At 41.9% G+C, this 16,608-nt stretch overlaps 1 protein-coding gene across 1 annotated transcript; it reads left to right on the plus strand.

Moving 5' to 3' along the window:
• The first annotated feature begins 14,957 nt into the window (after positions 1 to 14,957).
• Positions 14,958 to 16,051, plus strand: LOC131899982 (melanoma-associated antigen 10-like). The gene has a single exon (XM_059251450.1). The coding sequence runs from the start codon at positions 15,013 to 15,015 to the stop codon at positions 15,934 to 15,936; it is 924 nt and encodes a 307-aa protein (XP_059107433.1). The 5' UTR covers positions 14,958 to 15,012; the 3' UTR covers positions 15,937 to 16,051.
• Positions 16,052 to 16,608: the final 557 nt, after the last annotated feature.

Consider the following 16,608-nt stretch of genomic DNA (forward strand, 5'->3'; position numbering starts at 1 on the left):
GCTGAGTAGTACTCCACTGTGTATATGTAACACATTTTCTTTATTCATTCTTTGGCTGAGGGGCATCTAGGTTGTTTCCAGGTTCTGACTATTACAAACAATGCTGCCATTAACATAGTTGAGCATGTGTTCTTGTGGTAAGATTGAGAATTCCTTGGGTATATGCCCAAGAGTGGCATAGCTGGGTCTTGAGGAAGATTGATTCCCAATTTTCTGAGAATCCACCACACTGATTTCCAAAGTGGCTGTACAAGTTTGCATTCCCACCAACAGTGTAGGAGTGTTCACCTTGCTCTACATCCTCTCCAACATAAGCTCTCTTCAGTGTTTTTGATCTTAGCTATTCTGACAGGTGTAAGATGGTATCTCAGAGTCATTTTGATTTGCATTTCTCTGATTACTAAGGATGTTGCTCATTTCCTTAAATGTCTTTCAGCCATTTGAGATTCTTCTGTTGAGAATTCTCTGTTTAGCTCTATATCCCACTTTTTAATTGGACTGTTTGTTATTTTGATGTCTAGTTTCTTGAGTTCTTTATATATTCTAGAGATCAGCTCTCTGTCAGATGTGGAGTTGGTGAAGATCTTTTCCCATTCTGTAGGCTGTTGTTTTTGTCTTATTGACCGTGTCTTTTGCCCTACAAAAGCTTCTCAGTTTCAAGAGGTCCCATTTATTAATTGTTGTTCTCAGTGTCTGTGCTACTGATGTTATATTTAGGAAGTGATCTCTGGTGCCAATGCATTCAAGACTACTTCCTACTTTTTCTTCTATGACGTTCAGAGTAACTGGATTTATGTTGAGGTCTTTGATCCACTTTGACTTAAGTTTTGTGCACGGTGACAGATATGGATCTATTTGCAATCTTCTACATGTTGACATCCAGTTATGCCAGCACCATATGTTGAAGATGCTTTCATTTTTCCATTGTATGTTATGTACTCACACATAAGTAGATACTAGATATAAACCAAAGGATAACCAGACTGCAACCCACAGCTCCAGGGAGACTAGCTAGTAAAGAGGACCCTGAGAAAGACCCAAGGATTGCCCAGACATAGAGAAATAGATGAGATCTACATGAGCAAACTGGGGGTAAGGGGGGTAATGGAAGGCAAGGGATGGGGGAATGAGAGCTTAGGGGAGTGGGAGGTTCAAGCTGGATCAGGAACAGAGTGGGAGAACAAGGAAAGAGATTCCATGATAAATGAAGGCACCATGGGGATAGGGAGAAGAAGAGTACTAGGGAGGTCCCCAGAAATCCACAAAGATGACTCCACCATAGACTACTGGCAATGGTCGACCTATTCTGGTTACCAGATGGCTGAATACCCTAACTATCATGATAGAACCCTCAAACAGTGACTGATGGAAGCAGATGCAGAGATCCACAGCCGGGTCCCAGGCAGAGGTCCAAGAGTCTAATCGACGAGAGAGAGAAGAGGGATTCTATGAGCAAGAGATAACAAGATCATGATTGGAAAAAGTAGAGACAACTGGCCAAACTAGTGGAAACACATGAACTGTGGACCAATAGTTGAGGAGCCCCCATGGTACTGGACTAGGCCCTCTGGATAAGTGAGACAGTTGTTTAGCTTGAGCTGTTTAGGGGGCCTCCAGGCAGTGGGACCAGGACCTGTCCCTAGTGCATGAGCTGGCTTTTTGGAACCTAGTACCTATGGTGAGACACTTGGCACAGCCTTGGTGCAGGGAGGAGGGGCTTGGACCCGCCTCAACTGAATGTACCAGGCCCTGCTGACTCCCCATGGGAGACCTTGCCTTGGAGGAGGTGGGAATGGGAGGTGGGTTGGGGGCAAGACTGGGAGGTGGGAGGAGGGAAGACAGGAATCTGTGATTGATATGTAAAATGAATAAAAACTCTCATATTAAAAAAAAAGGAGAAAAATAAGACTTCTCTTTGAAGCAGATGGAGACAATTACAAAAAAAATTACAAATGATAAAAAGACTGTTGTGGAGTGAAATCCCAAGGGACAAATCTACAACAAAACTCCTGTACTTAAAGCTCAGGGATCATTATAGAAGAAGGGATAGAAGATTCTAAGAGCCAGAGGAACAGAAGTTTGCTGTGAGATTTTGTCTTCTTTGAAATGCCCACTGCCTATGGTGGGACACCTTGTGCAGCCTTGGTGCAGGGAGGAGGGGCTTGGACCTGCCTCATCTGAATGTACCAGGCTCTGCAGACTCCCCATGGGAGACATTGCCTTGGAGGAGGTGGGAATAGGGGGTGGGCTGATGGGGGAGGCTTGGAGGTGGAAGGAAAAAAAAGAATATCTTATTTAGGAAAAAAACCCCACAAGTCACACATTTGATAAAAATTCAAATTATGGTAGATATTTTATAAGAAGTTTGTATTTATGCTTTTGGTTTTCTGCTAAACCCAAGGGTCTTAGAGAAACTGTGTGGGTTGTACTACTAAGCTCTTCTTTAATATATATTAGTACAACACTGATAATTTTCATATTCTAATTGTTTTCATCTACTTAATACATTAAATGTTCAAACACATACATTAAAATGTCTTATTTTTCAGCAAAAAAAAAAAAAGAAAGAAAGAAAAATACCAGATGTGCCAGGCAGCTGTGGTACACGCCTTTAATCCTAACACTCAGGAGGCAGAGCCAGGAGAATCTCTGTGAGTTCCAGGCCAGGATGACCTACAGAGTGAGATCTAGGACAGGCACCAAAACTACACAGAGAAACCCTGTCTCGAAAAAAAAGAAAGAAAGAAAGAGAGAAAGAAAGAAAGAAAAAAAGAAAGAAAAAAGGAAGAAAGAAAGAAAGAGAGAAATGCCAGTTGCTATGACCACGATGTCTCAACAATGTAGCTAGAAGGCCCCAATAGACATACTAATTTGGAGGGGATAAAGCTCAGGAGACCTCAACCTTAGATAAGGACTACAGGGTACTAAGAAATGCTGAGGTGGGAGAAATAATTTTCCTCAGGAAAGGATACACTATTTGGTGTCTAATATCAAATGGTCAGCCCTAAAAACACATTCAATTTACATTATAAAGACTAAGCAAGTTATAGTCCTAGATTTAAGAATCTCCCCCTCACATACACACACAAATACAAATATGTACACACAATCACACATGTACCAACAATTAAAGATAAAGAGATCATGGATTTTAATAAGAACAAGGGGTAGAGGAAGGTATATAGAGGGGGTTGGAATGAGGGAAAGAGAGGAGGAAAATGACAATTATACTATAATCTCAAAAATGTTTTAAAATGTCATGGCTTGAGACATGATCAAAACTGAGCTGTACTTTATATGGTCAGAGACATGAGGACATTCATCCTAGGCTATTATCTTGGGTATGTAAAACAGAGAAGGTCTAGGTACTTACAGAGTAAATAAGACAACTGAGCATGGACAGAATAGCCCACAATAAGCAAAGTGATGACAAATAATCCAACTATACCCATGTTGTCCAGACCTTACCAAACAGAGTCAGAATTATGTGGGAGCCCCCCTCTACTTCTCCACATGGGAACTCTGATTGCAAGCCAAGCTCTGAAGTCTATGGTGTGAAGAAGGTCTGAGTCTTTTCAGAGTCAAGATGAGAACTTGAGGGTGGTCTAAAGAAGCTCCATTGCAGATAGAGTAAGATGCAGTAAAGTAAATACATCTTCACCTGTGATCAGCTTGTCACTGGAATGGGATTTACTTGTGTGAATGAGCCATTTCTCCCTTCTGTCTTCAGGGAATCTTTGAATAGGAGCTAGGTCCTGACCTTTTATATTGAAAAGTGCCTCAGTCTCTTGGAGGGAAGGTCAGAATATAGGTTGTATTGTAGGTGGAGTTTCTCTATGTCTCGGCAGCCACTCCCAAGTTACCATTCAGAGAATTATTATTAATTATAAATGCTTGGCTGATAGTTCAGTCTTGTTACTAGCTAACTTATACATTTTAAATTAACCCATATTTCTTATCTACCCTCTGCCATGTGACAGTAACTTTCTTCAACATTACACATTTATCTTGCTTCTTTCTGTGTCTCTGGTGACTTGTCTGATTCTGCCCTCCTTTCCAGTATTTTCTCTGCTCCAAATATCCTGCCTAGCCAATCAGCTTTTCATTAACAATGAGAGCAATGCATATTTACAGTATACAAAGATTTTTCCACAGCATTTCCCTTTTTTTTCTAATTATAAAAGAAGGTGTTAACTTTAACATAGTAAAACTATATACAACAAAAACAGTTATCATGTAAGAATTACAATATCCAGTCCATTTGTATTTGTCAAAACTAGAGAAAATACTCATTATTTATCTTATGTTTGTGAGTCTAAAGTTTTATACCTAATTTACCTTTTATTATAACTAAGGAAAACTTTAACTATGACTATCCAGTCTTCAACTCTGTCAAAGACCACAGAAGGGTGAAATGTTATCTAACTATAGGGACATCTGGCTACCTAGACAGTCACTCAAAGTTCTTCTGTAACATTGGGGCACCATTCTTTGGCCTACAAGCATAGTATATCTGATAGAGTTTTCTGAGAATCATGGAATTTTGAAGGGCTGTCCTACCTTGTCTTGGTAAAGTGTGTCAGGTTTTTTTTGTATCCTGCTGGTCCAGTTTTGACAGTATACTATCAACAATTGATGCAAGAGCAGTTTTTTGAACAAAAGGCTAGCTTTTGCCATAAAGAAAGCAAACTCTATACAGAGGTTCTTCAGTGTCCATCATCTTTTCTCAAGTAAATTGATGCTGCCAGGAGCAGACATGTCTCACTGACAAGAAAAGTCTTGCATTATTAAAACCTTTTAAATACTGTATTCTGTAGGTCTTTGATGTGTTTGAAGACCATCTATATAAATATATCTGTTTAATCTTGTAAACACACCTAATATGACTACAAGTTTAATTATTATAGATGACTAAATACTTGCCTGTATTTCTTAAATATACATTATAATTTTAAATGAGCTGTATAATCACAATACCCCAAACAAGAGCAGAAATATATATACAGTATAAAAATAACTTTAAATTTGTGTCAATAAACCAAAATTCATAATACCAATGTAAAATATTTTGAGATTAATAGTTCTTTTTGGATTAAAATAGATTCAACAATCTATCCTTATTCCTATCATTCATATATAATATCCCCCTGTTTCCCTTTAGAAAGAGATCTTTAAATTTAACTTTTAGTCTTTTTTTTTTACTAACACCAAAAATAATTTGTAACCAACCCCCCTTAAATGACAATAAACTTTCATAACTCATCTTTTGGGAATGTGGTGCCTTTATCTAGAGTACTTCCTATTGTTTGGGGGAGTTGGAATCTTTGGGAGACCCGGAGAAAATTCAGGATAATGGTTAAGTCTTGACTAGAGTGATTTGTGAGTTTGGACCATCTCAGCAAGTATCCTTGAAGCTGTTATGGATGGAGAACTCTGAGAAAATGTAACAGAGGCATTTTGAGATGCTGGATCACCTGGGCCATTTGTTTTCATCGGTGCCTGGTCCCCTTGCTCTGAAAATACATAGACATTTAAAGGTAAGATACATATCTGTATTAGTACAAGAATAGACTGTATTTTGTATACAAGTTAGCTGAAGATGATTTTATTTTGTTATGTGTTTGAGCAGGTAAAATATACATCATGTGTTTTGTAGTTTCTTTATGGTTATTTATTTATGTCTGTAGTGAGGATTTTCAGGGAGTCTTCCTCAAAAAAAAATGTTCATCTTTAACTTGGAATGAATCCACAGCCTCTCATTTCCTGTGGAAATAAAAGCATAACCTCTTCCCCAGAGTAACATATCTTTTGATTTCCATTTTGAAGTCAAAACATTTATTGGTTTAATCCAGCAGTTTTCATAATCTAATATGTCTTAGCAGCTGTCGTTCTTCATTAGCAATCAGAAAATCTAATAACACAATAGCATACAGAAGTCAGACTCTCTGTGTATTTTCCTACATGGATTATTATATTTTTTCTCTATTCTTTTTTAAAGAATTTACCTTATTATTTTTAAACTATTTTTTAATATATGACTGTCTCTATCCTTTATCTTCTCTCTCCCAAGCCTATGTATATTTTTAAACACATTGTAACCTGTTTTGAGGGTTTTTTTCTATCTGGATCTGTTTTACTGAGCATCTGTATTGTTTTTTAATCTCATAAAATGAATCTTAAACTGCTATTGTAGATGTCACCAGTGTAGCTTAGCTTGATATATGGTGGTAGTGCATGGTAGCTGGTGGTTGCCTCTTCCTGCAGGCAGCTACTGAAAGACATGTCTCAGTACTGTGGCCTAGGAAGTTGTGTTTCACTTTGTTTTTGTGTGTTTATTACCTTTTTAAAGCTTTCTCAGGTTTCATGTGGATTTAGTTGCCAGAGATTTGGGCACCATTTGCAGGCAGAGTTTCTCTGTATCTCAGCAGCTGCTTCCAAATAACCATTCCAAGACTTGTTATTAATTATAAGTGCTTGACTGATAGCTCAGGCTTGTTACTAGCTAACTTACATTTTAAATTAACCCATATTTCTTATCTACCCTCTGCCATGTGATGGTACCTTCAACATTGCACATTCATCTTGCTTCTTTCTATGTCTCTTGTGACTCTCCTGACTCTGCCCTCCTTCCTTCTAACATATTCTCTGCTTCAAATACCCTGCCTAGACAATGACCACTCAGCTTTTTATTAACAATGAGAGCAATACATATTTACAGTGTACAAAGTTTGTACAACAGCAGTGGATATTAGGCTGAGCTCAGGGAATCCTGCTACAGAAAGAGAGGAAGGATTGTAAGAGCTAGAGGAGTCAATAACATCATAAGGAAATCCATAGAAACAACTAACCTGGATCACAGGAACTCACAGATTCTAAACCAACAACCAGGGAGCCTTCATGGGATCAACTTTAGCTCTCTACAGATATGTGACAATTGTGTAGCTTGGTCTATTTGTGGGACTCCTAACAATGGGAATAGGGGCTGTCCCTAGCATTTTGGCTGGATCTTGGGAACCTATTCTTCACACTGGATTGCCTTGTGAGCCTAAGTACAAGGTGAGGTACTTAGACTTACAGCAAGTTGATATGCTATGCTTTGCTGATACCCAGGGGAGGCCTGCCCCTTTCTGAACAGAAACAAAGGAGGAGTGGATTGAGGGAGAACAGAGAGGAAGTGGCAGAGGGAATGGAAGGAGAGGAGGGAGCAGAATCTGTGATTGGGGTGTAAAATAAATAAATAAATGAATAATAATGAAAAAGAATATAGGGTGAAGTAGGGTGAACCTCTGATCCACAAGGAGGATCCCAGAATAACGTACTTTCTCCCATGTAGTAAGCCTGACATCAAGATGTGATCCACATGCATCTATGAGCCCCAGTCCCACTTTACATTGTAGAACTTTTTGCATAGGAGATATTTACTAAGTGTCTGGTTCAGTCCAGAGTCAAGATGAGGGCAGAGGGTAGGATAAGAATGGCTTAGACCAGACAAACAGGTCTGGATCCAGCAGCATCTCTGCTGGTGTCCTCTACCAAAAGGGGATTTCCTTGGAAGAATGAGCCCTCTTCAGGTGTTTGTTTCTGCATATTCATCCAGAAACTTGGAGGAGTTAGAACCATTTTGTAAGGTGATTGCTGCTTCAAGGATGCCTCAATGCTGACTTCAGGAATGAGACCCTTCCCACCTTTACACGTCCTCATCCAGGGACTTGGGAGAGTAACAGCCATTTTGTGAGTTCCTGAAATGGAGACAGTGACACTGAACTTTCAGAATGGAAATAAGAGGATACAGTGGACTATAATGACCCTTTACATGGTAGAGGGTCCAGTAATAAGGTAGTTTTATGCCTAGGGACAGCCTAGATAAACAGGGCCTACATGGACGAATAAGAGAATTGCTATACTTCCATTCCATGTAACACTGCATAGGCACCATTTTCAGGTTTTCCTAGAGACAAAGAAGGGCACTTAACTGGAAGAGTGAAAGTAGAATCTGAGAGTGGGCTATGAAAATTCTGTTTTGATGACAGGAAGCCCAGATATTATAGTTGACCCAATATAGTGTGCTCTGCATCAAACAGGGTCTACTTGTGGAAACGAACCCCTTTACCTCCTTCAGAGGGGGAATTCTTGAAGAATGAGGCATTTCAGAGGTTCTCAGGAGGGGACAATATGATTTTTTAGTCAAGATAGAAGCGTGGATGTGTTTCAGAAACCCCACCATTAATAAATAGGCACAGATAACCAATCTACATAAAATCCTTATGAGGGTTGTATGCAAAACCTAGGCTGTCTTGTGACAATGGGTCAGTGGTCCACAAGCTTCCACATATTCAATTGGGAATGTGGGGAATCTGGAGCCATTAGTGAGAGTCTTGATAGACTTAGCCTCAGTACTGACATGACATAAGGAAGCACCTAAACACTTTTCCCCACCTATAAGAGGGACTTGTGGGTATGGAGCCATTTTGTGAGGTACTTGGCAGTAGAGGTTGTCACAGAAATGACTTAGCACTAAGTGGCCCTTAACCACTTGACAAAACCACATGAAAGGAAAAAGGTAAGGAGCCATCATGTGAGGTTTCCATCAGCCAGAGGGAGCCTCAGTTCTGAACTGGCAAAGATGAGCCTTAGCTACAATTCAGGATCTAAATCCTGGAACTTGGTGAATCACTAAGCCAGGATGGGAGATTAGTACTGGTTGGAGGTTGCTTTGTTAACAGAAATTGAAATTGAGACCCTAACAAAAATTACACAATTTTTATTCATCCCTGTACAAAGGGATGAAGGGGATATGGAGTCATTTTGTGAGTATATTTGACAAAAGTTCTAACTTACATATCAAAAAGTTATGCTGAGAAGAGGTAAGAGCAACCAGGGGAAGGCAAAGACCCCACTAAACGGTAGAAAGATAACAAAATTTGAGTTTAATCACTTTGATTAGAAAGTCACTAAGTGAGGCTTGTTTTTCTTGTTAGGAACTCCAGACTGGGTCCAACACTAGACTGTCTGTACAGAAGTTGTTTTCCTGGTTCACAGGAAGAGGCTCAGGTCCAGTCCAGTAGGAAAGACCTGACAGTGAGCTCATGAATCCCTAGTCAAGGTTAGTGTACTCCAAAAGTTATAACCCTGCCCCAGTGATGAGCCCTGTGCCTGACAAATCTGGTCCAGTTAGAGGATTGAGCCTCTCTGAGCTCTGCACAACAGGTCTCCAGCTGATTTTGAGAGCTCTTTTCCCTGAGGAGAAACAGCAAGTTTTTCAGACCTTACAGGCCCTGAGAGTGGAATTCAGAAGCCCAAGGCCAGCTAATGGGAGCCCAAATGACAGCTAGTGCTGTGTACTCGGAGGAAGGAACCCTATGTAACCCTACTCCTAGAACAGCTGGGGTAAATTTAAATGTATTTATGTACGTATGTATGTATGTACGTACGTACGTACGTACGTATGTATGTATGTATGTATGTATGTATGTCTTTTGCCCCACACTATCCTCTGTTGGGTTTTCTCAACGTTCTCTGGATTTTACAGAGTCGATTTGACAGGAGCAAGCCTCTTTTTGGGGCTGGGTTGAGGGAGGGATGGTGGACTCTGACACCGCGGCATCCATTTTGTGAGGTCCCTGACCTTTTGAAGTTTCCTTGGTACTGAGGTGCCACGAATGAGCCCCTGGAAACGTTTCCACGGGTTTATCCAGGACTTGGGGTTCCCAAGTGTGATGTTCCTGGTGCTAAGCAGGTACCAGAGTGCTGAGGTGACAGGTGTGAGGCTCCAGGTAGCCTTTGATATCTTCATCACGAGGTACGTCCAGCAGCTTGAGCCTCAGGCACCATTTTGCTAGGTTCCTACCATTAGAGGCTGTCAGGGTGGAGAGAGAGATGGCACATGTGATTGTTTGGGCCCCTTTAGGCATGCACATCCTGGCACTTGGGGGAGTGGAGCCATTTTGTGAGAGTGTTTGAAAGGAGTTGTGGGTTGCTTCTGGGCATGTTCTGCTGAGAAGAGGTAAGAGAACCTGGGGGATGGCAAAGACTCCTGGACAGAGTAGAAGGGCCAGTTTCTCCACTTTAGTTAAAAGGTCACTAAGCGAGGCTTGTTTTTCTTGTCAAGAGCTCTTGACTGGGTCCAACATTGGCAGGTCTGTACAGAAGTTGTTTTCTTGGTTCACATGAAGTGGCTGTGGTCAAGTCTGCTGTGGAAGACCTGATAGTGAGTTTCAGAATCACCGTTCTAGGTAGTGTACTCCAGAAAATTATAATCTTGCTCATGTCTTGAGCCCTGTGTTTCTGAATTCCACTCTCAGGACCCACTATGTTCTGAAATACTTGCTGATTCTTATGAAGGAAAATTTTGAAGCTTGATCCTATTTAGTCTTAACAATAAAAACCCTAGTCATATATTAGGGTGAAAAACCTAAAGATCAGAGAAGCAGAGCAACAGCCACTAGAGACATCTTACCTCTAAGAAGTATAGAGGAATGGGGGTGGGGCACATCCTGTCTCTACTTGCCTTATATTCCTTTCTCTGCCTCCCTTGTGCTGGGATGAAAGCAAGATCCTCCCTACTGCTGGGATTAAAGGGATGATCCTCTCATGTGCTGGGATCAAAGGCATGCACCTCCACTGCCTGACTTTTTTTTTCTCTCTTAAACTGTTTCAATCTCAGGTAGCCCAGGATGGCCTTGAACTCCTGATCTTCCTGCTTCATCCTCTCAAGTGCTGGGATTAAAGGTGTGTGCCATCATTGCTTGGCCGCTATGGTTAAATTGTAGCTAGCCCTGCCCTCTCTTCTCCATGCAAGCTTTGTCAAAACACAAACAAACTATCATACAACAAAAGAGCTCTAAAAGTCCACTGTCTATCTCATACAGTGTCCAGCTAGGCTGAGTCCTCTAACTGGATTAGATTTGTTTGCCACAGGGCTTAGAAAACACTTCCCAAATTCCTGACATCCCCCTTCCCAGGCTATCCAAAGTCCTCCTATGTAGATGCACAAAGGTGTAGGACTGCTCCTTCCACTCAATTCAGTATGGGACACAGTCTTTAGCTGCCAGAAAACTTATGAAATGTGACCTTAGCCTCTCTCATAAGCAGCCTACCCACCACCAATTGCCTAGGTGTAAATGTTGAGGGCCAGCTAGATACTCAGTAATACCATGCATGTCAGCTCTGAGGCATGTTCTAACAGGACTCTTTCAGGGAGGTTCCCAAAAAGAGGCTTGCTCCTGTCAACTCTATTCTGAAAGACTCAGAGTGCACTAGGAATTCCTAATTCAGGATCTAGTGGTGCAAAGCAAACAAATAAATAAATCTCACTCTACTCCAGCTTTATTCTGAAAGACCCCGTGTATTCTGGTAAATCTCAACTCAGGATAGAATGGGTCAAAAATAAACAAACAAACAAACAAACAAATAAATAAATTGAACTGTACCCCAGCTGTTCTAGGAAAGGTGGTGAAAATGGTTCTTTCCTCAAAGTACACAGCATCACCTATCATTTGGGTTCATTTATTGGTTTCTTCTCAGCATGTTCTGCTAAGAAAAGTTGAGAGCATTTGGTTGATAGAAAAATCCCCTTTACTGGGTGGAAAAGCTACAAATAAGACTGTTGCTAGTAAGGCTTGTTAAGGAAGGGAATGGCTCAGTTGCCTTTAGCCTACTGGCTATGGGTGGGTTAGGACTTCTGTTGGTCTTTTCTGTGTCAAACATACAGACAGAGTGCCTGTGTGGACTGGGCAGGTGTCTCCATGATGGGTAAGGTGACCTACTGACATCCCACGCAACCTAAATCAGAAGCTCATTTTTTAGTAAAAGGAGGGACCTACAGGTCCCTGGCCCCCGGTTTTGGGTAGCTGTTGCCTCGCTTGCTGACCTTGACCTTGATGTCCTCCCTATGCTAATTCCCTGCCGGGTTCCACCCTCCTGAATGCTTAAGGGAAGTTCCTTGTGTGTTTATCCTGCATATTGGGCGTTAACAGCTTAGATACAAGATTGTAAAACATCAGTAGCAAACTTCTGCCCTCCGCGATTCTCCCATTGTCCTGTAAGCCTGTATTAAAGACCTCCTCCTCCTTCAATAAATGGCATTTGGCATTCAAAAAAAAAAAAAAAAGACTGTTGCACCACTGTTTGTTAGTAGCTCACTAAGTATTACTACCTATAGCCATTTTTGATATTCCTGACTGAAGTTCCCTTAGTATATATGTGAAACACCTCAGCTGTCAGCCAGCTTTCTGGTCTTCATCTAGGGAGATGGAGGCCTCGAGATATTTTATTTTATTGTGGTTGGAGGTCTGTACTTATGTTGAGTACTGCCTCATCCAATGGGTCTCATTATAGGAATGAGTTTTTTGCTTCTTTGGACACTCTGCACAAGACAATGGATTGATTTTTAGAACGTATTTGTTCCCATAAGGCAGCTTCTCTTTATGATTGTAGTGTGGCCTGAGAGTTGACTGCTGAAGCTATAGTCTATCTAAGGGGTATCCAAATGATAATACACCTGTGGTATACTTGGAGGAATAAGACTTTTTCCTTCCTTCCCCTGCACTCAATGACTAGGAGCCATTTTTGCAGGATCTGAAAGAATAAAGTGCCAGTTTTTTTGTTAATCTTATTGAGATCTGAGTGTGGGTTGCAGTCACCACTCCCCAAGACAGCCAAGCTGGGGTAATCATGCCATATTGTATTCTTTTGATAGTGCTGAACCAAATCAAGGCAGTAGTGTGAGAAAGAGTCCCTTCTTAAACTTCTGAACTTGCTGTCTGTGACTTGGGGCACTTGGAATAGTATATTGAGGTTACTTAGTGCTCAGTTGCAGGAACAAACACCCTAACTTTTCACATCCATATTTGGTTCCTGGTGGGGATACGCGCACTATGGAGTCAAGGTTCCAGCACAAGCTTGCCTACAGAGACATTTTCAGATAGAAGGTCCCTGCTTTATGTAGCCTGGCACCAGGTGTGATGCTGCTGTATGAGTGAAATTCTTGTTCTTCAGGTCACAGGTGTGTCTACACATTTTCACCAACACTAGTAGGACCTGGGAATAGCCGCCAAATTCTGTTCACCTCTGTATCAGACCAAGGGGTGTGAGGGAGGCATGGGTCATGTGAGGAGTGAGGCATGGGATCTTCAGAGGTAAGGCACTATGGCCCTCAAATAGAAGCACACAATATATATAAAAGCGCTCTCTGTTGTCAGTGAAGGCTTTTTTTTTTGGCAAAATCTCCAGACCAAAGATTTCCTGTTCAGTGGTAAGGTGGGTATCAGGGTGGCCTGGGGCCTGAAAGATGTACCTGAGGGTCATCAGCGACCTTATAAGGAGTAAATAAGAAAAAAAAATATCAGAATCCCCAAGACAACAGAGGACCATTGACTTTCTGGAAGTCTTCAGAAACCCCTCAGGTATGTCTAGATGTGCTCCATCTTAACTTCTGTCTCCTCTTTCAGGAAGGTGGGTCTGCTAAGTGAGGAGTTCTCCATAGAGCTTGGGAGGAACCAAGTGCTGTTACCAGAGGAGAGTGTCCAGTATCTGCTAGCACCATCCAGGTGAGTAACTTTGTTAATAACTGAAGGTGTGAAAGGTTCCCATCTCCAATGGATCACATAAAGCCTGTATGCCCCTTTCCTGATGCCTAGAGAGCCCTGGATGTGTGGCTTCTGAGGCAGGCTTCTTTTAGGCTGCATGACTTGGGTTGAAATTTCTTTAGTAGGTGATGGTCTTGGCCCTACTGTTGAAGACAAGTCAGCATGCGCAACCACATATGGAGAGCAAAGGCATTTAATGTATGGACTTCCCCTGAGGACAGAATCTGAAGATAAGGCAAAAGTTACTGTACAGATTGGCTATGCCCTGGAGTCAGTGCTCAGAGGCAATTATGTGCTTTGCTTACTTAAACTACCTCAGGCGAAAAGTTGGGAGTCTTTGGGGAGACAAGGTCTGGTATAAAGGAGAAATCTCAAGAAGGACAAATATGTTGAATGAGCTTCAGGTGGATTCAGGGAAGCACTTTCTCATCAGAGATGGGCACAGGTCATGGGGACAGCATTGGAGATCACAACCAGGGGTGGAAGGGATGTGCCACCAGCTCACTTCCTCTGGGAGTTTTCAGAATCTCTGGGGAGGTGAGGAACTCTACCAGAGTTGGAGACTTTATTAAGTACAGTGCTTCTAGGATTTGGTATGATCCAAATAAGAAGCCCAAGGGATGAGTGAAGCACTCTAGAGCACATACAGGTTCATGATAAAAGTCTTCCCTGCTATGCCATCCAAACATTTCTGAGCAGTGCTATTAGTCTGATCTCCCTGTCTTGTTTTCAGGTACAGCATAAGGGAGCTGAAGGATCCGTTGAGAGCATCTTGTTGTGAGTCATCAGAGGTTGGACTGGGTGTGCCGATACTTAAGGTGAGAACCCAGGGAGTCCCAACAGCCAAACATAAAGGGAACCATTAATTATCTCAGCCCTTCTTTTGACACTGAGAAAAATACAGGTACTTTATGTAGATCCTCTCTTCTTCCTTCTGACTCAACGAAATAGTCTTTTGCCTTAGGGAAGGTGAACCCAGCAGTCACACAGAACTTTCTGAACGTCACAATTTATCAAGGTGATGATTAGGCTGGTCTCCCATCCTAGGATCAATGGACTACTCTTTACTGGGCTATCTCTCAGTTACCCTTGAATAAGTATAAGGAGGTATGTGGTACCCTCACTGCTTTCTGTTCCAGCTCAAACTCCTAGAAACTTGTTCTTAAACATTGTGCCAGCCAAGAAGAGGGTAGACCCTAAGTAGCCATGTCTCTTCCTCTTTCAAGGTCTCAATGGCACATGCAAGGCAAGAATTATTTGGCTCTAGAGAACTACCCAAGCTAAATCCTGTAACAGGTATTTTTGAGAGTTGCCCAATGAACAGCTGTCAGAGCTCACTCACCTTCTCTCCTTATCCCCCAGGCCTATGAGTCTTCACTGCTGTGACTGCACATTCTCCTACCTGCTGTTAACAAGGAAAGTCAGGATGAATCATGCTGGGAATAACCAGGGGTGCAGTCTCCTGAACAATATTCAGGCCCAAGGGGAGGAAATGGGCCTGGAGAGTGCACAGGTTGCCATTCTTGAAGCCGTGGAGGCAGAGGACACTGCCACCATCTCAGAGGAGGTATCTGATGAAGGAACACAAAGCTCTCCCCAGAGTTCTCAAAGAGCCTCCTCTCCTCCCCCTTTTATGGGCTCCACTGCAGGGGTACCATCTGGTGAGGCTTCTGTCAACCAAATAGAGGATGTGGAAGACCCTTATTTCCCCTCAGAGGCTACATTAAATACAAAAATAATTGAGTTGCTGCAATTCTTGTTCCTCAAGTATCACAGGAAGCAGCTAGTCAGTGAGACAGATATGCGGGATATGATTGTTAGAAATTATAAGGAGTACTACCCCATGATCTTCAGTAAGGCATATGAGTGCATGAGGCTGATCTTTGGCATTGACATGATAGAAGTAGATCCTGATGATCACTCCTATATCCTTGTCACTGCCCTGGGGATCACTTATGATGGGTTGCTGCATGGTGCTCAGGGCATACCCAAGACAGGCCTGTTAATAATCATTCTTGGCATCATCTTCATAGAAAACAACTGTATCAGTGAGGAGAGATTCTGGCATGTATTGAATAAAATGGGGCTGTATGCCGAGCAGTATCATTCCATATTTGGGGAGCCCAGGAAACTCATTTTTGAGGATTTTGTGCAGGAACGGTACCTGCGATATAGGCAGGTTCCTGGCAGAAACCCTCCTTGCCGTGATTTCCTGTGGGGTCCACGGGTCTATGTTGAAACCACTAAGATGAACGTCTTGACCTTTTTTGCCAGGGTCACTGGGAGAAGTCCCAGATCCTATGGCACCAAGTATGCAGAAGCTTTGAGTGAACAGTTAGAGAGGACCTAGGCCAGAGTTACCTGGAAGATGATGCTACTACCGTGACCAGTTCAAGTGCACTAGCAGTTCCAACCAAGAGCAGGTTAGGCAGACACAATGATCTAAGTAGTTGACCCTCATTTGAGAGCTGGTGAGAGGAGAATGTAAACCATTCCATACTTACTGTTCCATTTGGGTGATTTGGGGATTCTTGGTATTTCAAAATGTTGCTGCATTTACTGCATCATTCATTAGATTGAGATGATTTTTTCCAAATGACATTAGTAATACATCTATTGTTGATTCAGGTTAGAAGAAATATATTATTTTGAAAACAAATTAAACTGCCTTCTAATTTGTAACACCACAAGATACTATGGCATTGAAATTGGAATTTAGTGGACCATGGAAAAGAACTTGGTGTTAACATTAAAAACAAAATAAAATTAATTTTCGCTTGTCTTACTATATTTAGGCTCTTATTCTGGTTAACTAATTAAAATTTCGACTAACCTATGCTAGATGGAACGTCTTCCCCAAACCGTCTCTGACTACCTGTTCCTTTCAAGGCCCTTTCTTAGCAATGGGACATAGCAGAAGCCGGATGTACCATCACCTGTAGAAAGGGTGAGTGCAGGAGAATGACTGAAGTCCTTTTAGGCTTTAGGAGGACTGCAGCGTGGTTTCCAAGGGAAAGCAGCA

The sequence above is a fragment of the Peromyscus eremicus genome, chromosome X, assembly GCF_949786415.1.
Source record: "Peromyscus eremicus chromosome X, PerEre_H2_v1, whole genome shotgun sequence".
In the NCBI taxonomy this organism is placed as follows: Eukaryota; Metazoa; Chordata; class Mammalia; order Rodentia; family Cricetidae; genus Peromyscus; species Peromyscus eremicus.